General features: G+C 40.9%; 1 protein-coding gene across 5 annotated transcripts in view; it reads right to left on the reverse strand.

Annotated features, from left to right (window-relative positions):
• The window catches only part of ALCAM (activated leukocyte cell adhesion molecule), a 159,723-nt gene that overhangs the window by 34,279 nt on the left and 100,247 nt on the right, over positions 1-25,197 (reverse strand). For all 5 annotated transcript variants that reach the window (XM_037907773.2, XM_037907787.2, XM_037907796.2 and 2 more), the window contains exons 2-6: positions 9,857-9,957; positions 6,828-7,047; positions 1,566-1,630; positions 1,009-1,096; positions 285-467 (exon numbers count right to left, since the gene is read on the reverse strand). In XM_037907773.2, coding sequence (XP_037763701.1) covers positions 285-467; positions 1,009-1,096; positions 1,566-1,630; positions 6,828-7,047; positions 9,857-9,957 — 657 coding nt within the window. The remainder of the gene's footprint in view (positions 1-284; positions 468-1,008; positions 1,097-1,565; positions 1,631-6,827; positions 7,048-9,856; positions 9,958-25,197) is intronic.

Raw genomic sequence — 25,197 nt, forward strand, 5'->3', positions numbered from 1 at the left:
TCAGAAATCTAATGTCACTGAAAAAAGAAAATAAAACTCATAATCCTGAAATGGATACAGTGTATGCTTGACTTAAATCTTTTCACTGCAAATCAACTTTGAAAAAGTATTAATCCTATTATCAAAAAGAGCATCATTCTTCTGATTTATCTCACAGTTTTAGTAAGGGGTTTTGCTATCAATGGAAGTCTGTGACCCTGCAATTTTGCTGGTAGACTGATTTTTTTCCCCAGAAAGATCATATTTATGAACATAGTTCTGCGACACAGTTTTTAACAACTTACAGTGAACATCAAAGACCATTGGTTCAGATGATATTTTTTCCTGTCCAGATGGTCCGTAATATGTCATGCTACAGGCAAACTGGGCATTTGCATCTTTCTTTGTCGGCATGTACTGGAGAGAAGATGTCGTGGTGAAGAGTCCAGTTGATTGGTCCACGACCTTTTGTAAGCTCATGACAACAACTGAAAAGGAGACATTGTTTCAGTGTCATTCTTAGTATATACAACCTTTCCTAATTTTGGTTTTTTTTCTTATTTTGTATATTAATGATTTTTATGCACCTATTGCTCAGCATCTAAGCAGAAGACATGAATTTTAAAGCAAGCAATACAATAAACAAAATTCATCCCAGACTGCATCCTCTGGTCCTGACACTTTGGCTCACAAAGAAAAAACACCCCAACAATGATTCCCGGTCAAATAATACTGTCCTAAAATCCCATAAGCATTTAAAAAAAGACAAAAACAAACCAAACACTTTCTAATTAATTTTCTAGTTACTTTAAAAAAAATCCTTAACTCAGAAAGATACATCTAACATTTTGGCAATAATAAGACAATATTTAAACCCACAATTTTAAGCCTCAATCATGCAAACCTTTCCCCACATGCATAGCCTGTGTCATGGAATAACCCTTTTAAATAGGATTACTCATATGAGTAAAGTTACTGACATGTGCATGTTGTTATAGGATTGGTTCATCGTTCATTACTGAAACATACCTCCTTCAACGGGCTGCAAAATATTTTCATTTTTGTACCATGTAATGTTGCCATCTGGATAACTATCTCTTGCAATACATTCCCCGAGCTGCAGAACACACAAAAATTATCAAACATTTTGTCCTCTGACGTTTTGATAGAATTACTCCTTCATTTATGCTTATGGGGTTACTCTTGGTTACATGATTAGTTAAAGTCTCAGGAAAGTACAAACAATCCAAAACTTTTTGATTTTTTTTGAAGGATAAATGACAAAAGATGCTTGGGTATTTCTTAGGGGCAGGGGGCAAAATACAGCTGGACCCATTCTTCTGGATATGTGTAGGGCTAGTTGTAACTTTCTAGCATGTTGCTGTTATTCCTGATTCAGCTGAAAACTGGTTTTTCAAGAAATGGTTTCAGAAATTCTATAGTCTCAGACTAGGTCCTGAGCAACCCTCCCCATATCCCACTATTCCTAGCTCAGAAAACACACACAGAATATTCCATCTTGCTGATGGCACAGCTCCAAACTCACCTCCAGGTACATGCGTTTAAATTAAGAAAAATGCTCCTACCATTTTAAACTTTTCCGCTTCTAGGAAGTTTGCTGGATGTATAATTTCTGGTTGAGATGGTTGTTCTATAAACAAAAAATATGTATAAGAGAAAGGAGAGCAGGAATGTCAATTTGTTGTATAAAGGACTAACATTCTCCAACAACAAAGACAGAACATTCAGCAACATGGCATCAGCAACTATATTAGAACTATTTGGTGAGCTGCAGAGTTATCATGCTTTTCATTTGAAACCTTGTCTTTTGGGGGTTTACACCCTCCTTGGCTGTTAAAAAAATTGCTCCTAACAAAATATTGACAAATGGACTTTGGAGGGGGAAAAAAAAAAATCTCACGAGATTTAACAGGAGAGGTAATCATGTTACTGGTTTCACTTTATACATGTCATTTTACATGATAATATAAAACTAGCGTAAATTTATGCTACACATATTGACATGCTATATTTTGACCAGGAATGCTACAACCTAGATTGAGAGAGAGCCTACTGATGAACATGATACATTTCCAGAAGAAGGAAACAGTGGTATAGAAAACATAGTGGCACAAAAGAAGTTTTAACACAATATTAGTTTAGCTTTAATATTTCAAACTGAGAAACTCAACTTAATCTCACTTCTCATTTTCCCCCCATACTACTGTTACACTTAAGTAACACCTGGGATTAGTATAACAGAAGCAAAAGTAGTATCTGAAATTACTTTATTTTTCAAAACTCACTAGATTTTGAATCGATTGCATCTCTTTAAAAGCAAACTTTCTATTCAGTAGCAATATACATCATCCTATTTATGGTAGCTGCACCCTTCCCTGTTAGAGTTGAGGCTCCATCAGCGTTTCCATTATAAAACACGATTTTCTAGAGACTACATAACTAGTATGTTAAAATTCATTCTGGCCTAAAGCCTGGAATGCAAATTTTTATCTCCAAGAGACTGTTTTCCTATAAGTTTGAAGGAAACAAAGTCTGTATATTTACACAGTCAAAGAAAGTCTCTGCACTCCAGCTGTGCTTCTAAATAAGCAGACATTTATACACACGTATACAAACTGAAACTTTCTCCAAATTTTCACATTTCAGTTTACAGAAACTTTTTCAAATCAAACCTATCAAACAATGCTAGTAATCCAGAAAGTTACCAAGTGCCCTGCTATCCTGTTCCAAGTTCTCTTCACACAATTTAAAAATATAAAATAAAGAAAAAACAGAATAAAAAGTTTATTCATTTACACTTGTCATGCCTACTACAGCAGTAGTTAAGTTTGCACAAGTTTCCATTCTAAGCCTCTTTCTTCATATATTGAGACACAATTTCCTGCATTTTAGAAGATTTGTCCAAGCAGACTATCAAAAAGAAAAAAACAAAAGCAATAAAGTAAACTATTTATTTGGAATTCTCAAACAACTTGCCAGTGGCAAATAAAATACCAAAGCCATGCACCAAAAACCCTGGGCTCAAAAAGCCTCATGTTGTTCTCAAGCAGAAAAACAGAACAGAAGAAACTGTATTTTAGAAGCATAAACACTGTTTGTGTGTTGTTTTAAAACAAACAGATTAACCCATTTTCCAAACACACTTGCAGGGACAATAAGTTTTCATGCCCATCACCTGAACCACAGTCAGCTCTCCTAAACTGCCCTCATCCCATGCAAACAGGTCCCATCAACAAAAATGGCTGTTTTTATATCATTTTACCAGCCATCTGATAAACTGAACAAATTTGAAGTTTGCTGTGTCTTTTTGTTTTTCCTTTCTTTCTATGTTTTTTCCCCCATGACTGCACTTGGTTGTTCTTTAAGGAAGGCTATCCACCCTTTATTGAGCTCTCCCCTCTCTGAGTTCAGTAAGAGACAATGAACCATCTATCCTGCTCCCTTTGGGGTTACCTGGGGGTATTCACTACCTGGAATGGGAGCAGTGAGCCAGAGCAAGTGCTCTGTCCACCCACATGTGAGGAGGTGGGAGGCAGCGAAAGAAGGTGCTGCTGAGCAGATGCAGTGGAGAAGGCACAGAAGAGCTGCTTAGAGCTCTCCCTGCCCACTCAGGGTACAGCTACACCACAGTTAAAAACCTACAGCTGACCCATGCCAGGTGACTTGGGCTCAGACTAAAGGGCTGTTTAATTGCAGTGCAGACGTTGAGGCTCGGGCTGGAGCCTGGGTTCTAGGATCTTGTGAGGTGGGAGGATCCCAGAACTCAGGCTACAGCCTGAGCTGGAATATCCACACTGCAATTAAACAGCCTCACAGCATGAGTGTGCCGGCACAGACCAGTTGCAGATGTCTAATTGCAGTGTAGACTGCGTTTAATTTGTGCCAGGGCTGAGTCCTGGCACCCCTAGGGTTAGCAGTTCATAGCCCCGGCACCTTTAGGCCTGACGCATCAGTTAAGTAAAAAAATTGCTTGAGCCCCAGCACCTCTCTCATTGCAAATTAAGCACTGACTGCACACACAGGCTGTGGCAGATGAGGAGGAATAGCAACAGGCTTGAACCTGTGCAAACAGATTAATTTACTGTGCTTACACTTATTGGGTGCCAGACATCGAGAAGATCATCTGCTGAAGCAGAAGGAAATTTTAAGCTCAAGAGTTTAATAGCATCAGAGCATAGGTTGGTGGGGCTTGTAACTTCAGCAAACTGCTTATCTCTGGCTGCAGGGGCTTAGAATAGCAACTTTACAGCTCTGTAAGCACATTAACTCAGCTTGCTAGCTGTAGAGTCCAAATCGCTGTGCAAGGAGATAGGAGCTAATGTATGTGGAGCCAGTATGCTCTGGAAATTTTGGCTATCTACATCCTGATGAAGATGCTGAAAAGATCCACCAGGAAAGCTGGCAGAGGTTGTTACTTGAACAATCCAATGAGGGCTATTAGCAGGTGTTATCTGAGCAATGAGCCAATACACCTTGTTAGCTGCACCAGCTGATTAACTCAGGACTAAGGATGTAACGAGCTCCACAGAAACTGAACTTCAGTCAAACCTCAAGGGACAGATCTGAGTTTCAGATAACCAGAATTTTGGTTACTTGGCATTCATACAGCTGCGGTTCAGCCGTTTGAAGAATTTAGAAACTTTACTGGCTGAACCTGTGCAACTTGCCAACAAATCTTAATTTTTCCTTAATATAAGCCAACCAGGGAAATTAAATGCTAAAACGTGTTAACAGAACTTTAAAATTGTAAAATCACTCAAAAAAAAAAAGTCTGAAGTAAAGGTTTTTCTGGAAATGTTAACTCAGAAACATTACCCATTCATCATTTTCTATTCTTATTTTCCTTGCTAAATGTAAGCTTAATTAATTAATGCCATAAAACAGGGGAGGGCAAACTACAGCCTGTGGGCCGAATCCGTCCCATCAGGGCTTTCAATCCAGCCTGCGGGATTGCCAGCCCTGTGATGCAGCAGGGCTAAGGCCCCATGCTGCTCCCAGAAGCAGCTGGCACCACATCCCTGCGGCTCCAGCGGGGGGGTGGGCGTGGGGGATGGGGGAAAGAGGGTTCCATGCAATGGGGAACCGTGGCCAATGGGAGCTTCAGGGGTGGTACCCGCAGGCGAGGACAGCACGCAGCAGAGCCGCCCGCCTGCCCAGGAGCCACTGCTGGACATGCTGGCCACTTCCAGAAGTGGCGTGGGGCCAGGAGCAGGGAGACTGCTTTAGCCCTGCTGTGTGCCACTGCCACCCCAGAGCCGCTCGAGGTAAGTGGCACCGGGCCGGAGGCCGCACCCTGCACTCCTACCCCCTGCCCTGAGCCCCCAACCCCCTGCTGCACCCTGCACCCCAACCCTCTGCCCTGAGCCCCTTCTTGCACACCGCACCCCCTCCCACACCCTGCACTTCCTCCTGCACCGCAACCCCCTGCCCCAGCCCTGCAATTTCCCCACCCAGATGTGGCCCTCGGGCCAAGAAGTTTGACCACCCCTGCCACAAAAGGTATAGGATGTGGCACATGGCTGAACTAACATCATGTAGTCCTTAGAAATAGAACTATATACAGTAATTCAACCACTTGGTATTCAAACACTTGGTAACCACTCTATAATACAGTCTTATCTACATATTTACTTCATGATAAATAACCAGGATAACTCTTTATCACTTCATTTCAAGCACTCTGCACACATATCCCTGCTGTCCTTGCAGTCAAACAAAATAAAACAATGGAAGTGAATTACTGTTAACTCCCAATCTCCCTTCAAACTGACTGGGACACTGACACCATTGTGCTATGAGATACCAGGACAACAACATTGAAGAATCCCTCACACCCTTCTTCCTGCTTGAGTTATAAGATCATTATTAAATTTGGTGGATTATGTATTTTCTTTGAGCCAAAAAGTAATCTTTTTGATAACTTTTCAACTTTTCCTGACAACAGAGTTACTCTGTGTAAACTTTATTTAAACATGCATCTTGAGTGCACAAAGGCAAGGAAGCAAAAGAAGATTTTGAGGTAGGGTATGGAGGAGAAACCCACTGTTTTCTGTGAGTCTATTCACAGTAGGAAATGCTAAGGACAAGATTTTCAGTAGTGATTAGTCATGCTGACTGTCAATTTTTACGTGTTTTATGTCAGAAATCCTAAAGGGGCCTTAATTTCAAAAATTACCAAGCAACTTGGCTGTGAAAATCCTGGACTCTGAAAACTTTAGCAACCCAGAATCACTAGTTACTTTTGAAAATCTTAGACAGATGTGTTCAATAGTAAGGTTTATGGTGTCAAGCCTTAAATCATAATGCTAATACACCTTTGTTGCTGACATTTCAAGAGAGGAGAAAAATTTGACTTTTAGCTAATATCCTGTTTTTAAGCCTTTATTTTAAGTTTCGTTATCTGCGTGCGCCAGGCTCTTTAGAACATTTAAATACATTTCTTTAAACTCATATACTACCATCAAACATTTCCAACATATCACTTAACACTTCCCCCACTCCCAGAAAAGTTCACTAACAGAGTAAGTGAAAATTTTCCCATTAGTCTTATTTTTACATTTTTCATTTTAGGGGCAAAATGATGTAGTTTATGCATACAATTGATTCATTATCAAGCCCTGAAATTCCTCTTTTTCAGAGCTGACATACTAAGACAACAGAGAATCCTGTTACATGAATGCTACGACAGATTAGGATTTTTTATTGCAGAAAACTGGCTAATGTTAAACATTTTTTTTTTTTTTTTTTTTACTCTTTTTGCTTTCATCTTTCAACAGCAATTCCCTAATTGGAGATCCATATTAGTAGCTATGTTAGCTGTTACTTACTGAACACCTTGACTACTGTAGGCTCTTCATACACATTGTCCACGGTCACTAGCATACACACAAATCTTTTTTCATCACTGATCCTTGCATTTTTGATGGATAAGGTATAATTTTCTGAGAGACTCAATCTGCCTTTGTATTCGGGTACATCGTCATATTGTACACCTTTTTTTGTTGTTGACCTGAAGGCAATAAAGACTGGAGAGGTGTCTGCCATTTCCTAAAATGAAGTAAAATATAAATAAATAAATAAATGCTTCATCTTCCATAAACACAAAGACTTATTTAGAAGTGCTCCAAGATCTGCAATAGGTGCCTGCTATCCAGCCAATATGTAGTTTAAAATGATGCGAACAGACATAATTCGGAGGATTACGATGTTTGTTTTGATTTGGGGGGGGGGGGGGGGGGAAGAAGAGGATGGGGTATTCTCCAGTTGCTGTGCAATCAATTGATCCAGTGCTACAGAAGTACAAAGAGCGATGATAAGATCTGTCATTTGAAGGGCAGTCTGTTGTGCTACATAGCATACTGGGTGCTGGACTGGCTGCTCTGGAATGGATTACCATGCTATGGGGTACAATACTGACATGGAATGAGGAAGGACCTTCTCTGACAAAGGCTGGTGGCTGTGGAATTAGCTGCATTTCCGCATACCAGAGGTATATGAAATATCAGAGGCATCCAAAGTTAGACTCAAGATTTCAGTTTCTTTTTCAGTCTCTTGTTTTTTACATATTTTGTATTTTTCGTCAGGGATGTTCAAATATAGTTCCCAACCTGGGATTTAATCAGGCAAAAATGGCCATTTTATTCTAAATTAGTTTTTAGTTTCTTTTTGTTAAAGCATCCAGAGGTCTCTAAGCATGGGAATATACCTACAATAAAAGATTATTTATGTGTTTCAGAATAACCTGCAAAATAGTTTCTAGACATCCTCCTCGCTTTAATCAGTATGCAGTTGCTATCAAAAAATGGAAAATATCAAAGGAAAACTTTACATGGAGCTGCCATAGAGAAAGTTAATATTCATAAGAGGCAGAACTGCAAACTGTGTTTTGCAAGATTTGTTTTCCCCTCCCCTCCTTTACATAAAAGCAAAGGGAAAGACTATTCTTCATGTTATGTTCCAGGAAACCGAGATCTCCTTAAATCAAAGCACTAAGAATTGGTAGCATAGTGCTTGTGAGCTTTGTTGTTCCTGTCCGCAATGCATGAATATTCAGAGATCACAAATATTCTGCCCTAGCATGCACCAAAGTCAATGTAAAATCTCCAGTAGATTCTCTGGAGACAGACTCCTCTCTGAGTGTTTCGAAGTCTATACCAGGGACTTGGAAGGGCCACCCCGAGAATATTATAGTAGAAACTGAAATCTCCTCTCAGTCTATAAAATAAGTCGTCTATGGCATGACCAGAAATTGACAAGGCTGTTCTTGCTTCCAAAGAAAGGAAATGTCTTACAAAAGATGAAAAACAAAGAGAAAATCATTGGCATGCGAGGAGGCCAGGGAACAGGGGGTTACATGGAATATATTTTGGCTGTACTTAGCACGTTAAAAATCTTAGCTGGTTATGGTTGTACAAATTATTATACACAACATATGTCACCTCCCCCTGGACCCTTGGTGGTGGCTGTTTAGGAAAGGTGTGACAGATCTACAGCAATCAGCAACTTCTAAATTTTTTCTGCACTGTTGATTAGTAACTATCCCTGGTGCAATGGGGTTGGGTGTTGGGGGAAGAGACCGGATTTCTCTCTCTCAAAATAGTTTTGCAAGTTCACCAAGTGCAGCAACTGCCTTTCTAGAAAAAGGTGCAGAAGGAAGGAAGGAGTTTTCAGCAAAATTCTGGCCATCTTTTGTAGGCTTATTTGAAGTGTTATAACCCTCTCCTCTAAGCAAACATGCTCCACAGGACTCTGCAATTTACATCCCAAAATGCAGAGGTGGGTTTGAAAATTCTGGAGCTCTTGAGATCCCTCGCTTCTTCCTGCAAGAATTGTTAACCTCACGGAAATGATGGGATCTTGTACGGAAGATGCAATTTCACTATACGGCAGTTCACTCCAAGTCCTTTTAAATATTAAAGTGGTAGATTTGTCGCACAAGAATGGCCCATTTGGCCACCACCAAAAGGAGAGAGAATTAGATTAATGAGGAGCAGGCAGAACTTGGAAGTAGAAATTCCCTGCCAGAGCAAGAGATCTGGGAACCAAGTCAGCCCTCCACTCCTCAAAACAGGTAACATTTTGGTTTTGGGGAGTGAGGGGACAGCTTTGGAAATGGAGATCATAAATCAGGGGAGATGCTTAAACAGGTTTTTCAGAAATATGGAAAATGTTAATTTTGACTTCAGTTAGAGAGAGGTGAAAGGGGATAATGCTTATCATAACTGGTTTGCCCATCCATATTCATTAATTACTGCATACGGTTCCACTGCTGCTATGTACTCTTGTGCTGTTTATTTTTTTAAGTTTACAGTGGTGTATGAACTACAAAGTGACATTTACTAATAATACTGAAGTTCACTGTGTATTCTGCAGTGTTTCCAATACAAATCCATGGAGTGAGTCAAGGCAGCATTCGTTTTTTTCTGCTGTGCCTCTGGCACATTTTTTGCATGCCATTAGCTGCACAGGGAAACAGAACCCAGGACTCCAGTAAGGCTCACTTTGCCTTCTGCAGCATGCAAAAATACAGTGAAGCATGAAACAGCATGGAGTGGTTGTCAACTTGGGGATCCTTTTCATGAGGATAAAACACTTCCTGCTTTAGGAAGATGCAAATGTGTAAAGATGGGTTTTTATAACCAATAAGAGTTAGGCAATCTGGCATGTTTTTAATGTGGCTTGACAGAATGCCCTAATTAATAATTATTTCTCTTGCACATTTGAAACTAATTCTACCTACCTTCAACTGTACTTGACAGTAGAACAGTGGAATTATGTACATTTGAATCTGCACTTTTATTCACCAAAAAATCTACTTATACTGGCAATAATTAAGTTCAAGATAAGCCATACTCACATATTTCCATTTTCCAAACATCAGATCATTAGGTACTTCCTGAGGACAAGGCATAACAATGGTATCTCCATATACTGCATTTACTGTGTACAATCCAAGGCCTATGAGAGAGGAAGGAATGGTAAGTGTTTTATTGGAATTCTAAGGTGCCAGTTACTATTTGGTTTAAGGTTAAAAGAGAATCTTACTCCATTGTGCTATTTTCTAGCATAGGGATTCATCCTTGAATGTTTTAAACAAAATAGGATTCAGTACATTAAGTATGTTTACTCAGATTTCCTACTGCAGTTAATGGAAGCCATGTGAGAACAGAACTTCACCCTTTCAGCGAGAAGACGATATAAAAAAGGCTATGGACACTGGCTGCTACCTTGTATCAAGCCTTGCTGACTTAAAACTGAACAAACATGTTTATCTTTCCCATCTGAAAATTCAGCCAGTTCTGTCTGCAGGGCATATGTTGCAAGACAATATCAAAATAAGCACAGCTTAGAATCAAACTAAACGTAATTCCTTTGGTATTAAGCAGTACAGTTGTAGCCACGTGCAACCTAGGATATTACTTGTTCTTCACTACTTATGCTAAACAATCTGTTCCACCTTGCATTTTGCTGTGACATTTCCCCAGGCCTGAAGAAGAGCTCTGTCTGGTCTCTGACACCAACATAAGTTGGTCCAATAAAAAATATTACCACACCCGCCTTGGCTCTCTAACTGATGGTTTAGACATAAAGTAACTCAAGCACAATAGTACTAGTGCTTGGGAATTTCTAAGTGAAATTGACCAGTGTAGTTTCATTGTCTAAAATAAGTGAAATGCAAAAAGAGATCCACATAGCACAAATGAAGAAAAACTAAAACTGAAATAATTTTAGAAGTGTAACAACCTAAAATGTGAAGAGCAGCACTGTTGTTACTAATACAGTTTTGCTTTGCTACTATTTTTATAAATCATTTTTACGAAAAACTATACAAGCCTTCGTCACCCCCTCGCATGGAAAAAACTCACAGTACAGAAGTCTAGGGGGAAAACGGTCTTAGCAAGTTTTTCCTCAATATTCTTCTCATATTGTTCCCCTGCACTGAATGAGGATCGGGTTTGCTCACTGTGACAGGCATGGCAATTTTGTGAACCTTACAGAATTAATTTAAACCTTAGTGAATTAAGTTTAAACTCCAGGCCTACACTACACACTTACTTTGGTATTTCTATGTCGCTCAGCGATGTGGATTTTTTGTTTACCGACCGTAAGCCCCTGTGTAGACAGCATTATGTCAGTGGGAGGGCTTCTCTCACCAACATAGCTACTGCGCTCAGACAGGTGGCGTTATTAAGCCGACGGAAGAGCTCTCTCCGAGAGAGAGAGAGAGAGAGACTTTCCAGCTTACACAGAGCTCTTCTTCTGGTCTGGGAAGGGTATGCAGAAGATCACTGCTAAATACAAGGTGGAACAGATTGTTTAGCATAAATAGTTAACACATATTTCAAGGGACCATTCAAGGTAACACCATTCCAGTCACAGGGAGGAAAGGAGGGAGAAAGCAGCTGGGGCAGGGTTGTTATAGATTGTTGTAATAATCTGGACGGGTAATAATATTACTTCACCCACCCTAGAAATCTCTAGGAGGAGGGGTATGAAAGTTCACCTACTCCAGTTATGCAAGAACTAACCTTTTGAAGCTTTGCCCTGAGGGAGTCTGCTGATCACCTGTTATAAGAGGACAGATCTAACCCTCCCAAAAAATGTATATAGAAGGAACTCTCAGATTCATGACTGTTCTTGTTCTGAGCAAAACGAGTTATGAAATTGTAGCCTCAGGAAAACCCCTGGGTGGGGTTTGATAAACTGTTTACTGGCCATAGTCCTTGTTTGCAGCAGGGAGTGTAGTGTTTTTTTTTTTATTGTTTAATTAGTTTTTCCCATAAGACTTTTACTTAAGAATAAATGTGATCAGTTAGAAAGAGCAGTTTGTAACTTAACTGTGGCAATTTCACTATTTAATGTCTCTGAGGAGAATACTAAAGCAGGCCTGCTTAGGTGAATTCCCCAGGAAGGGAATACACATTATAGGTAGGGAGCTGTGCAGCCGGAAAATATTTTGGTCAAGATGGAGGGAGACTACGACAACTGAGGAGGAGGAAGCCTGAGCGCGGTTACCCTTGCTGGACCTCAGAGGGGTAATAGAGGTGCAGTTGCCCTGAAATGTGACATCCACCACACCTATGGATTTGGGGCTTCTGCCAGAGATCACAGCCATTGGAGAGTGGTCCTGTGCCTGCACACAGGCCTGGGGGACCCCTTGCTTCCCTTCTCCAATGTCAAGCTAGCATAGCTTCACAATACAGACTTCACCCAACTTGCTGCTGAACCAGGAACCTTATTTAAGGAGCAGGAGAGAGCTGATGGTATATCCGGGGCTGTACAAGGAAGTCATAAGCCACCAGCTGCATTAATTTTTCAGTATATTCATCATGCCTCGCCAAGGCCAGATGATGCTCATGGTGTACCTGTCCCTTGACTTACCCTCTCCCGAATTACAGCTGTCTGGGCCAAAGGAGTACTCTCCAGCGGTCTGGAATGGTACTTGGAATTGGCGGACACTCCGCGTGCCATGTGTACATCTTGCTTAGGGATGTGCCCTCACCTCAGGAAGGTGGATAGTTAGATAAAATAAAATATATATATTCTCAAAGGGTCAAATACTGAAGTTCTTACTTAGTGTTTACTCAGGCAGACACTGACTGTTTTTATGAGAATTTTGCCTGAGTTTATTACTCCTACTGTTGCTAGTACTGAACATTTATTGTGGTAACTCCTAAAAGCCAGAGTCAGACTGAATCCCGGTTGTGACAGGTGCTTCTCACAGATGTGGTTGAGCTCTCCTTTAGGACACTCACCAGACTGCTCTGAGGGGACCCAAATGCTCAATATCCCAAATGCTTTAGCTTGCTGGGGCTGGGCAGAGTTTAGGCACTGTTCCTGGCTTTGGGCCTCTAGGCGCACACTTCAGGTTCACGCCTCATGTCTGACACCCCTCTTGGCAGCAGGGACATCCTCGATCCAATTGCCTCAGCCCTGAAACAAATGTCTCTCCCAAGGCTCCTCAGCAGCACTTGCACATTTCACCAGAAACCCACCAGAAGTGTGCGCCTTCTGGTTTATAGTGAAAGCCAACAGACACAGACAAACTTTGCACAGGATTTTAGATACAATATTCTCTTTACTTATCGCACACATATGCATAGATCTAGATAAATCAACGCACACAGTGATATACGTTTTTCCCTGCCTCTGTTTCCTCACCACTCTGAAAAGTTCTTCACACACAGGCCAGAATACTCTGTGCAGTCCAATATCCCATCCTCTCCCCACTGTTCACCTGCAGTCTCATCCAGGACATGGAATCTCTGCTCTCTTCTTAACCTCTCTCTGTAAAATGATTGCTGAGGGATCCTCCCTTTTATAACTTCTAGCCCTCTTATCAGGTAATTCCCTTAACAGCCTCATCAGGTGATCAAAATCCCCTACTTGGTGACCAGTTACTAAGTTACCAGCCCACCTGGGATGACTGGTTCTTCTGCGCAAGGCTGAGCCTATTGTTTAGGGGGTTCCATTTCAATGGGACAGCATTTACGTTAATGACCCTTTATTGTTATCCCTATGCTGCCCCCCCTTGGAATTTCTGTCCAAGATGGAGGTAAAATGGAGAAAGCAAACTAACCCATTCAAAATGGAGTCTGCAATCTGACAAAGTGCACCCCTCACTATCCAACAGAATTTAAAAGCTGTACATATATTCCCCAGCTCATCACAGTGCTATACAAAAATACTGTATGTGAAAATCCCTTCTCCAAAATGCTTACAATGTAAATGACAAGACATAACAGGTAGAATAGAATAGGACTGAGAGCCGGGGGGGGCCCCCGCAGGAAAGAAGAGTTTAAGATAAATATAATAGGCTGTTATATTTTTTCGCATCCTAAGAGTTCTAGCTTAACAATATTCCTTTTTAACCAAGCTGTTGCTAATCATCTGTTTCTGTTATATAGTCACATACTCAATTTAAATACATTGGTCATATTTTAAAATAAAAACAGTCATCTTAGAGCGTGTTGTAATCTGCTATACAGTTTGATTACATTAAAGTGCTATTTTTTAAATTAAGAGAGACAGCATTTGATCCACTAGATGGTGCTAAAGAAATGTAAACTTAAAAGTTACAAAAAATATCAAACTCTGTTAATTTACAAACATGAAGACCAATATTTCATGCATTCAGAAATACTGTTGGAAATAATAATCAAAAGTAGAAAGGGGGAACCTAAATTCCCTTTATCCTGCTCGAAAGAATTGGTTTGGGGTGGTGGAAGGATAGTGTACTTTTAATTTTATATTTACAATTCTAATCTTAGTTTCTGTTAAACAGCAAGAAAACTCCCCTTTTAGTTCTTTTCCTCATGAATAGAAAGGAACAAAAGAGCCTTGCTCTTATGTAAATAAGAAGCAAACTATATGGTATATAAACTAGTTCAAGCTCAAGTCAAACAGGCCTTTTAAATTATTAGACATGACAGCATTTTACACCAGATAGAAAAGAAGGAGATTTGCCTGTTCTGCTCATGTACACTTAGTGCCATCATGGGAAAAAAAAAATCCCTTTGGGACCCGCATTGTTGTTCCTTTTTTGTTCACTCTCAGACAATTATATCAACTTCTTTAAGTTGCTACGGTAACAAGCATATACTACCAAAACACTCATCAAGCAGCTTCAGGGGTGTGACTGAAAATGGTTATGGAGACTATTTAGGTTTACAAAATTCAGAGTATGTGATCAATGAGTGGTCTGCTAAAATGAAAGTTTGGACAATTTTGTCTGAAATCAGAAGCCACATACCAGTTTCCCTTGAGATGGCTAAAATAAGATCGTTTGAAGACTAAGGCAATCTCTTGTACAGGAAATACAGACTAAACTCAAATTATCCAGTTTTGTAGACAATTGTGCATAACAAAAATACATTTGTGTTTAAACACAGAGAAACTGCAATTACACAAAATATAAGAGGACCTTCTGCAAAATTCTCAAACGCCTCTCCCGCCCCCCAAAAAAATTGCAGCAAGGAATCCAGGATGCATAAAAGAAGTCTACAATGCAAACCAGCAAAATCACTACAAACACTCATAACAGAAATTAAAGAAATCCCTGCAAAACTATTTTAGAAAACTACATATGAAAAAGATGTATTTTGAAGTTTCTCTTCTGTGTTATTGGATATACTTGTAAGATGCATGGGGGACCAAAAAACTCCAAACCCTAATAAATATAATCAAATGACACTTTGCAGTATAAAAATCACCCTTACCATTTCTCCAGGGAACTTTCCAGTTTACTTAAGGAGGGGGAAAAAAAAAATCTATCCAAATATGTAGCAAATTGCTCCACAGCCTGGTATGGTATGGGGCGTGGCCAAGGCCCTGCCACCGGTTCAGCCTCGGGGCTGGGGGGGGAGGAAGCAAGAGCAAGCAGGAAGTAGGATTGTAAGGAGCCTTTTTACAGCCACATAAGGCACTTCTTAAACAGCCCTCTGCAGTCATGCAAGGACTCTAAATGATAACTGGAACATGTTCTTTAAGTGAGGACTTATATAGTGGAACTAACATTTAAAAATAATGCAACTGGCATATTCTGATCTCATTTGTTGGTGCAAGTTGGGAGTATCTCCACTGAACTCATGGAGTTATACCTGTACTGTATAACAAAGATCTAAATCTAGCTTAAAGTGCTTACTTAGCCTACTTTGACTGAATCATTACAAATAGATTTAAGCAAACCTAGTTGTCTCCTAGGTCAGTTTTTTCCCTCTATGATATTGCAGTGAAGTCACCATGCTTTGGCTGGGACAATACAGTCAGGCTAGTTTGTGTCAGGCTAGTCAGCCTTTCTACATGGGCCTCGATAAGGGAGAAAAAGAGTAGCCTCAGGAAGCCTTGTCAGAGGGGTGTCTCAAAGCACAATCTCTTCCCTTCTTCATAAATAAAGGTAACAATCGGCTGCCAACTTAACAAGTTATAACATCTTCTGTATCAGCTCGGCTGCACCTGCTAGCATGTGGGAATGGCAGAGCTTCTATTCCTTGTCTCTCACCAACTACCTGCTCTAGTGAAAAGCAAGTGGCAATGTGGCACCCATTTATTTCTCTGTGATAGGGGCTGGGAGGTTATTACTCCCCTAGTTCCTTGCGTGGACACTGGCACTTGCATAGCTGTCAAATATAAAGGGAAGGGTAAACACCTTTAAAATCCCTCCTGGCCAGAGGGAACACCTGGTCAAAAGGGACCCTGGCGGCTCCGGTCGGCGGTGCTGCAGATCTAAGGCAGGCTAGTCCCTAGCTAGCTGTCCTGGCACTGCACTGCGCCCAGGAAACACAGGTCTGGCTCCTAGGCAGGGGGCATGGGACTCCGCATGATGCCCTCACCCTGAGTGTCGGCTCCACACTCCCATTGGCTGGGAGCTGTGGGGGAGGTGCCTGTGGCAAGAACAGCACACGGAGCCTCCTGCTCCCCCAGACCTGCTAGCTGCTTCTGGGATGCATGCAGTGTGGTGCCAGGACAGGCAGGCTACAGCTCAGAGCCCGCACCCCCTTTCCCCAAGCCTGAGCCCCCGCCAAACCTGGATGCCCCGCTGGCACTCCAAAACCCGCATTCCCTGTCCCACCCCAGAGCCAGCACCCCCTCCCACAACCAGCAGTCCCCTCCCACACTCCGAATCCCTCGGCCTCACCTCCAGCCTGGAGCCCCCTCCTGTCCCCTAAACCCCTCAACCCCAGCCCAGAGTCCGCACCCCCTCCCACACCCCAAGCCTCTGCCAAGTGAAAGTGATGAGGGTGGGAGACAGTCAGCCACCAAGGGAGGGGGAATGTAGTGAGCAGGGCTTGGGGCCTTGGGGAAGGGGTGGGGCTAGGGAGTTTGGTTTTGTGCAATTAGACAGCTGGCAATCCTAACTGAAGCAATGGAAACTTTTGGCAGTGACAGCCTGCCTTAACAATACAAAGTTTAGAGATACTATGCTACTACTCAGATTTGCTCTCAGAGATTTTTTTTTTTTAAAATACCGTGGTACTAAATGAACAAGAAAACCCCATGTTCTGAGCCTGAAATAAAGAGAGCACAAGTAACTGGAGGTGCAAAAAAGGAGGCCATTGCTGAAAATCTGCTCCCTTTGAGTTGGTTTTTTATTTTGTGTACACAAAGAAAACTGTTTTGTGTTTTCATGCATAATTTCTGGTTGGTGAGGTTTTGTTCCTGGGAATTTCAGTGCTGCTACTGCTGTTAATTTTCTATAAACTAAAGAATTAAGTCTCATTAATACAGAGCAGCAGGGTTGTTGTGTTTTTATTTTTTGCATGACGTACTTTGTTCCTGCTACTCAGCAGAGGTAAATTAATCAGCATCTCCATATCCGAAGCGTCCAGAACAAATAGCAGTTCAATATATTTTATACACACACACGCTCGCACACACAGCATTTGGTTCCAAAATTTCTAACAGGTCTAAGAATCCCCATCTCTGCGCAAGTTTTGATTGCATTTTGGGCAGTCCAGATTAATTTATGTGTATGTGTAGTGGCAATGGTACGGGGGAGAGGGGAAGGAGATGCTTGCTTACTGTAAATATTTTATTAAGCAGTTCAGTCTCAGCTGTGAAATAGCAACAGGTATCTTTTCATCTTTTTTTCCCTTGCTGAGCCCTAGGGAGACTGCAGGCACATATGTAGGGACAAGTATGTAGGGAAAAAATTAGAAAGACCCAGGGGCAAAATGAGATTAAGCTAGCTAGAGACATAAAGGGTAACAACATTCTACAAATATATTAGAAGCAAGAGGAAGACCAAGGATAGGGTAGAAAATGAAAGGGGGAAAACAATAACGGAAAATGTGGAAATGGCAGAAGTGCTAAATGACTTTGTTTCACTTTTCACCAAAATGTTTAGTAGCTATTGGACATCTAGCATAGTGAATGCCAGTGAAAATAAGTTAGGATTAGAGGCTAAACTGGGAAAGAACAAATTAAAAATTACTTAGACTTAAATGTCTTCAAGTCACCAGGGCCTGATGAAATACATCCTAGAATACTCAAGGAGCTGACTGAGGAGATATTGGAGCCATTAGCAATTATCTCTGAAAAGTCATGAAGATGGGAGAGATTCCAGAGGACTGGAAAGGGCAATTATAGTGCCCATCTATATAAAGGGAAATTAGGACAACCCAGGGAATTACAGACCAGTCATCTTAACTTCAATACCTAGAAAGACAATGGAGCAGATAATTAAGCAATTTGCAAACACCTAAGAGATAACAAGGTGATAAGTGACAATCAGCATGGATTTGTCAAGAACAAATCAAGTCAAACCAACCTAATAACTTTCTCTGACAGGGTGACAAGCCTTGTGGATGGGAGGAGAGGCGGGGGAAGCGGTAGGTGTGGTATACCTTGACTTTTGTAAAGCTTTTGATACTGTCTCAAATGACCTTCTCAAACAAACTAGGGAAATACAACCTAGATGGAGCTACTACAAGGTAGGTGCAGAACTGGTTGGAAAGCCATTCCCAGAGAGTAATCATCAGTGGTTCACAGTCAAGCTGGAAGGGCATAATGAATGGGGGCCTGTAGGGATCAATTCTGAGTTTGCTTCCGTTCAGTATCTTCATCAGTGATTTGGATAATGGCATACAGAGTACACTTAGCGTTTGCAGACAATACCAAGCTGGGAGGGGTCGCAAGTGCTTTGGAGGATGGGATTAAAATTCAAAATGCTCTGAAGTAAATAGGATGAAATTCGATAAGGACAAATGCAAAGTACTCCACTTAGGAAGGAACAATCAGCTGCACACACAGAAAATGGGAAATGATTGCCTAGGAAGGATACTGCAGAAAGGGATCTGGGAGTCATAGTGAACCACAAGCTAAATATGAGTGAACAGTTGCAAAAAAAGCGAACATCATTCTGGGATGTATTAGCAGGAGTTTTGTAAGCAAGAAATGAGAAGTAATTCTTCCGCTCTACTCCACTCCACTGGAGTATTGTGTCTAGTAGTGGATGCCACATTTCAGGAAAGATGTGGACAAACTGGAGAAAGTCTGGAGAAGAACAAAAATGATTAAAGATCTGGAAAACATGACCTATGAGGGAAGATTGAAAAAATTGGGTTTGTTTTGTCTAGAAAAGACAGAGGGGACATGATAACAGTTTTCAAGTACATAAAAGACAGTTACAAGGAGGAGGGAGGAAAATTGTTCTCCTTAACCTCTGAGGATAGGACAAGAAGCAATGGGCTTAAATTGAGCAAGGGCAGTTTAGTTTGGGCATTAGGAAAAACTTCCTGTCAGGGTGGTTAAGCACTGGAATAAATTGCCTAGGGAGGTTGTGGAATCTCCATCACTGGATATTTTTAAGAGCAGGTTAGACAAACACCCGTCAGGGATGGCCTTAGTCCTGCCATGAGTGCAGGGGACTGAACTAAATGACCTCTCAAGGTCCCTCCCAGTTCTACGATTCTATATATACACACACATCCTCCTACGCCTTCATTTGGTGGTCAGTCTAGAAAATGTGAGTGTTTTAATAATGACAATAGCTACCTCCTGCTAAGATTGTGAACTCACTTTTTTGTATTAATAGTGTATTTTTAGGGCAAAGCAGCATGAATGACAGCTGAGTCAGGATTTCCTGATATAATACAAAAGGCGTTGGCACAAATGTAAAAGCTTTCAGCCTATAACGCAGAGGCCACTAAACTTAAGGGACTGGAGTCTTTTGGGGGTCACATATTAGGGATTGAGATGTCTGAGGATGATCGGCTTTCTGGTAGCGTTACTACTGAAATGTGCTTATTTAACTGCAAACTATATTCTGAAGATACTTGAAGGGAAAAATCAGTCAGATAGAGAGAGGTGGATTCTCATCTGCAAAATCTCTCTATTATGACTTAATTACTTGACTTTCAATAAGGATGAAACACAATACAATGTGTGTCAGAGGTCCTCACACATTTATCTAGCTCCCAATCTAAAGCTAATTGAAATCAATGGAAAGACTCCCATGTACTTCAGAGGGCTTTAAATCAGGCCCCGGTAGATCACCCTCATTTCCAAACCACACGCTTTGGGGACCCAAGCGTCAGCTTATGCTGCTTTATGCTCCTGGGTCTGCAGGCAGAGATGTGCGCCCCCTGGACTCCCTACCTTACCCCCCCAGGTCAATCAGCAAGTCTGCCATAGCTACCCATCCCACGCTGCCAAAAGCAAGCATCTCCTCATTTGAGCCACAACAAGCCACTTTCCAAGCTTTTGGCTCTCAGACACTGTTATCCTCTTCAGTGTTTGCTTTCCATAGGGTTGTTCCATTCTCTGCTTGCATTGATCTTAACCAATTCAAACAGCCAATCAGGCAAATCAAGGGCAATCTGGTGTTTTGATGTTAATCTTCTGGCATGATACAGAAAATCCTAGATAGTTTTAAGTGTCCAAGGGACAGGCTACTATCTGCATAAAAAAAAAAAGAAGTGGGGGGGAGCTCGCAATCAAAATCCATTGACAATCTTATTTTCAATACAGTGGGCATACCTAACTCCTCCTATAAAGAGTGTTTAACTGGTTAAAAAAATCAAAGTTAGGAAGTGACAAAATTAAGGCTGAACACACATCCTTAACTATTATCCTTTCTGTACATGCATTACAGTTAAAGGCCAAATTCTGCTCTTAGGGTATTTCTAAACAGAAAAGAAAAACCAGTGGCTGGCCTGTGCCAGCTGAATCAGGCTTGCAGGGCTGTTTCATTGCTGTGTAGTCTTCTAATCTTGGGCTGCAACCGGAGCCTGGGGACCCTCCAACCACGCAGGGTCCTAGAGCCTGAGCTTCTTCTCGAGCCCGGAAGTTTACACAGCAATGGAACAGCTCTGAAACCCGAGCCCCTTAAGGCCAAGTCAGCTGGCAAGTGCCAGCTGCGGGTTTTTCTTTGCTGTGTAGACATACCCTTTGTTACTTTGCATTTAAACAGAATGCAAAATTTAGCCCACAGATTGTACTTAAAGGATCACAAGCTATTCCTCAATGCAATATGCTGACATATGTTTAATGGACTGTATAGACCTTTACGCATTTACAACAAAAAACAAACCTTAGTATGGCCTAATTCTGTACCACCCGGATAATCTAGTGTTCCGTGTTCATGTTCATTTACACTCAGAGGTTCTTAGTTTTAATCAAAAGCATTTTTTAAAAAGACTATTTTTAATATTTATGAAGATGGGATTCTATTAATATTTTGCATTCTATTTCACAGTTAAAATAATTTACATATCTTCCTTATCTACTTAATATCAACTGACCTTCCAGTACAGTACTGTCTTTTTTTTAAAAAAAAGTTAGACATCAAAATAGAAAAAAAATGTGGGAATATTTTAAAACTTGAAAGGTTAAACGCCTACATCCATACTTAGGAATATGAAAGTGCCACAAAACGACTTTCTGGACAAGTGATTTGATAGAGATAGGAGATAGAGATAGAGAGGCTATATCAAATAATTTATATCTATACCTTGTTTAAAGAAAGAAAAACAGTAAATCTATAATTTGGTGATTAACTAGGGACTGATTGTTAAACGATATCTGGGTCATTGTGAATCTATGCAATCATGCACATTTTTTCCTGTTCAACTTAACAGACAAACCAAAAAGAAATGAACTTTGAAGTTGAGGCTGACACGCTGTACTTATCTTGTCCTGCTGTGCCAACACAGATGAATATATAGCATCATGCGCTGATCGCAGACATTTGTAAGATGGTACAATAAGGCTATTTAAGGCGTGTCAACTCAACTTTTTTTTTTTGCTCTTTGTCAGTTTGTCTGAAGCCAAACATTCCTTCAATTGCTTTTTTAAAAACGTTAATTTCCCTTGCGGTAATTTTTAATCGTAATTTTAAAAGGAATAAGAAAATACTCTTCGTACGTTTCTAAGAACTGATACAATGGACAATGATGATTCCTTTGGAATCTTTACTGGTAATATGGTAACCTCTTTAAAAGGGCCAAAAGAACTGGTTCTATGTAGACAAAAGGGTCTTTTCATGTGGATTCCTTTGCAAGACCCAAACTCAAAATATAGGCTTGACCCTGCAAGGTACTACAGCAAATCCCTTAAGCAACTGCTTAACTTTTAAGCATGTAGGTAGTCTCTGTACTTGAAATTAAGTAGGTCCGTAAGTACTTAGCTCGAGTAGGAACATAGTACTCAGCACCTTCCAGGATCATGCCCCGAGTGTACTCTTTTCTAAACATTCAATAAAAATATGTAATGCAAAAAAGTTAGTTGAAAACAACAGGGCCAAAGAGAATGTGTTAAAACTCAGTAAGGGAAGAAGGCAAAGCTGTTATCTCACAAACCAATAAGCACGAACAAATCATCAGACTTTCTTCTAAATAGAAAAAATGAACCAAACACATTAACAGCTCTGAATATGGAAACCAGTAGAATGGTATTATTATGAAAAAGGAAGTGCTAACCAATACATTGCCGTAAAGATACTATACATGGCAGGTCCTGACCCTACAATGAAGCTGGCATCCTTTGCTATGCACCACAGAGTTATTCATACAATGAGAATGTTATATTGGGAAATAAAAAACCAGCCCAGCACAACTTGTGTAGAAAAATGATGGGGGGGGAGGGCAAATGTAAAAAACAAAGGAAATTCACTCTCCAGGACTCTCAACTACTGCTGTCTTGCTAAAGATTGGCAACAACACATGGAAATTCCATCGTTACTATTATCTATTTACCACCACTGGAATCCCCTGTCCCACACAGCTTAGAAAATCCCCTCTTCTGTGAAATTTAGGAGCTGTGCAGCTCCTCCCATCTTCCAACTATACAATGTGGGCAGCAGTTTCCCCTAATCCCTTTGGACCTTACAAAGTCCATGGGGACGGAGCCAAAAGCTCTTGTGGCACTCTTCATTCAGCTCCTGTGCACTTTACACAAGGTGTACCTCAGGCCCAACCTAACCCCTTTATAAGTTATGAAGAAGGGCAGGACTGAGTCAAGGCCTCCACAGCTAGTGCACGTCCACTAGGAATTTAATTCTATAGCTAAGCTATCCATGCAGACACATGCAGCACAGCCATCCCTAGCTGTACACTTTGGCCTAGATCCTACAAATAACTTTGCTCACCTACCTATATCCAAAGGGGAGTTCAATGTGAGTACTTTTGGGTAAAGAGACTCCTGTGCATAAATGTCTTCAGAATTGGGACCTTTATGAGTTTAGGGAGAGAATTCATACAAAACCTATTGCACATAGGCAACACAATTTCAATGTCTCATAACCTGATAAAATCAAAATTATGTTTTTTATGAGAGAACTCAAATTAAACTTCTCAGTGAGGGCTACCTCTAATTTCAAAATTTTCAAATTTCAAAATTCTACTACTAGCCCGTTCAGCATCAAAGTCGTTAAAAGTTAGTTGTAAGAAAGCTTTCATAACTGCATCCTTCACACCCCCACACTCACAGTTTGTTCTTAAAACAGCTGAACCATTTTTGTGTGAGTCTTTTAGAAAAATTCCCTGTCCTGGAAAATTTCTGCACAAAAGATGAAAGTTTTTGAAAGTTAAGAGGCACTGAAAACAGATGGTTTAGAGTGGAAACCATTATTCAAAATTAACAGCCATGGATTCTTCAGCTATAATTCCATATACATGAAAAAATATATTTCTTCCATGTTAATACAGTCTTCAAATTTAGATTAAATGCTAAGAAAGTAACTCTGAGAACATATGAACAGCAAAATAGTCTTTCGGACTCTAAACTCAGTTTGAACTTTTCTAAAACTGTGAAGTTATTTCCAGACAATTATGTTTAAAGACTCATTTCAAAAGTTTTAATTGTGTGAAGTCCCAAAATGGTTATATCCCTTGAAATTTTTGATAGAGTGCCAAAGAAGTGGAGTTTTCTTTTTTAAAATTTTGCATAGTATTACCCCTGAAGAATTCACATTTCCTCCATCAACTGAATGTAATAGTTCATTTGGAGTGCAGCAAATTCTGTGCTTTGAATCAAATCAAACTTTCAAGTTACAAAGAAGCTGCTTTGTGTGTTAGCTTCTGCACACTAAATGAGTAGCAAATACTGTCTTAACTCAGGAGTAAACTTTCCAGATGCAATGTGCTAATGCAAAAAGAAGAATTAATACCAACATAGGGTGGGGGGAGGGAGAGTTTCTATCCCTTTTTCGTAGGGTACACCAACACAGCAGCGGGGAGCAAGCCCCCCAGCCTAGGTAGACAGACACACACTAGCTGGGCTCAAGCTAGCATGCTAAAAATAGCAATGTGGGCATTCCGGTTTGGGTGGCAGCTCACGTGCTCAAGCCCACCCGGGCCCCTTCGTTTGAGCGCAGGTGGCTAGCCCACATCTCTGCCACAGCCACCACATCCACACTGCTATTTTTTGTGTGTTAGCTCAAGCCCTGCTAGTGAGAGTCCATCTACCCAGGCTGGGAAGCTCACTCCCAGCTGCAGTGCAGACATACCTTGAAGGCCCAACTAAAAAAAGAAAGGAAAATGCCAAGATTGGTAGTCCTGAAAACAGATCAGCAACGGATTTGTTTGTAGTTGTGAGTGCATATTGGTCATTTAATCCACTCCATGTTGACCAGGAATGACGGTGAAACCTACAAAAGCACAGGTGCTGGAACTAGGGGTGCCGGGAGTGTTGCCGCACCCTCCGACTTGAAGTGGTTTCCATTAAATACAGGGTTTCCAGTTTGCTTCAGTGGCTCCCAGCACCCTCACTATATAAATGGTTCCAGCGCCCCTGTACAAAAGAGAAACCAGAAGGCAGTCATTGTGGCTATATCTACACTATGAACTAGGGGCGTGATTCCCAGCTCGTATACACATACTTGCGCAAGCTGGATGACAGCTAGCGCAACTGATGCCACAGCCACTTCTGTGCTATTGCAAGTATGTGTATGTGGGCAGGGAATCACAACAGTCGCTCGTAGTGTGGTAGTAGTTTGTGAAAGACTTGTGCTTTTGTGTCACATGGGCAGTGAGTTAACAACTTTCAAAGAAAAAAACTAAGGGCCACAAGAAGTAAAAATGTTATTCTTAATGGATTTTTTCCAAAGAACATTGACATCAACGGACAGACTCTCCCATGGATTTCAATGAACTTTGGATCCGATCCTACAAACAGGAAACCTAGTTTATACCCAGACTCTAAAAACCAAGCTCCTGTTCTAGGTTTGGTGGGGACTGGTTACCCAGCTTCAAATTTCTG

The sequence above is a fragment of the Chelonia mydas genome, chromosome 1 (assembly GCF_015237465.2).
Source record: "Chelonia mydas isolate rCheMyd1 chromosome 1, rCheMyd1.pri.v2, whole genome shotgun sequence".
NCBI classification, from domain to species: Eukaryota; Metazoa; Chordata; order Testudines; family Cheloniidae; genus Chelonia; species Chelonia mydas.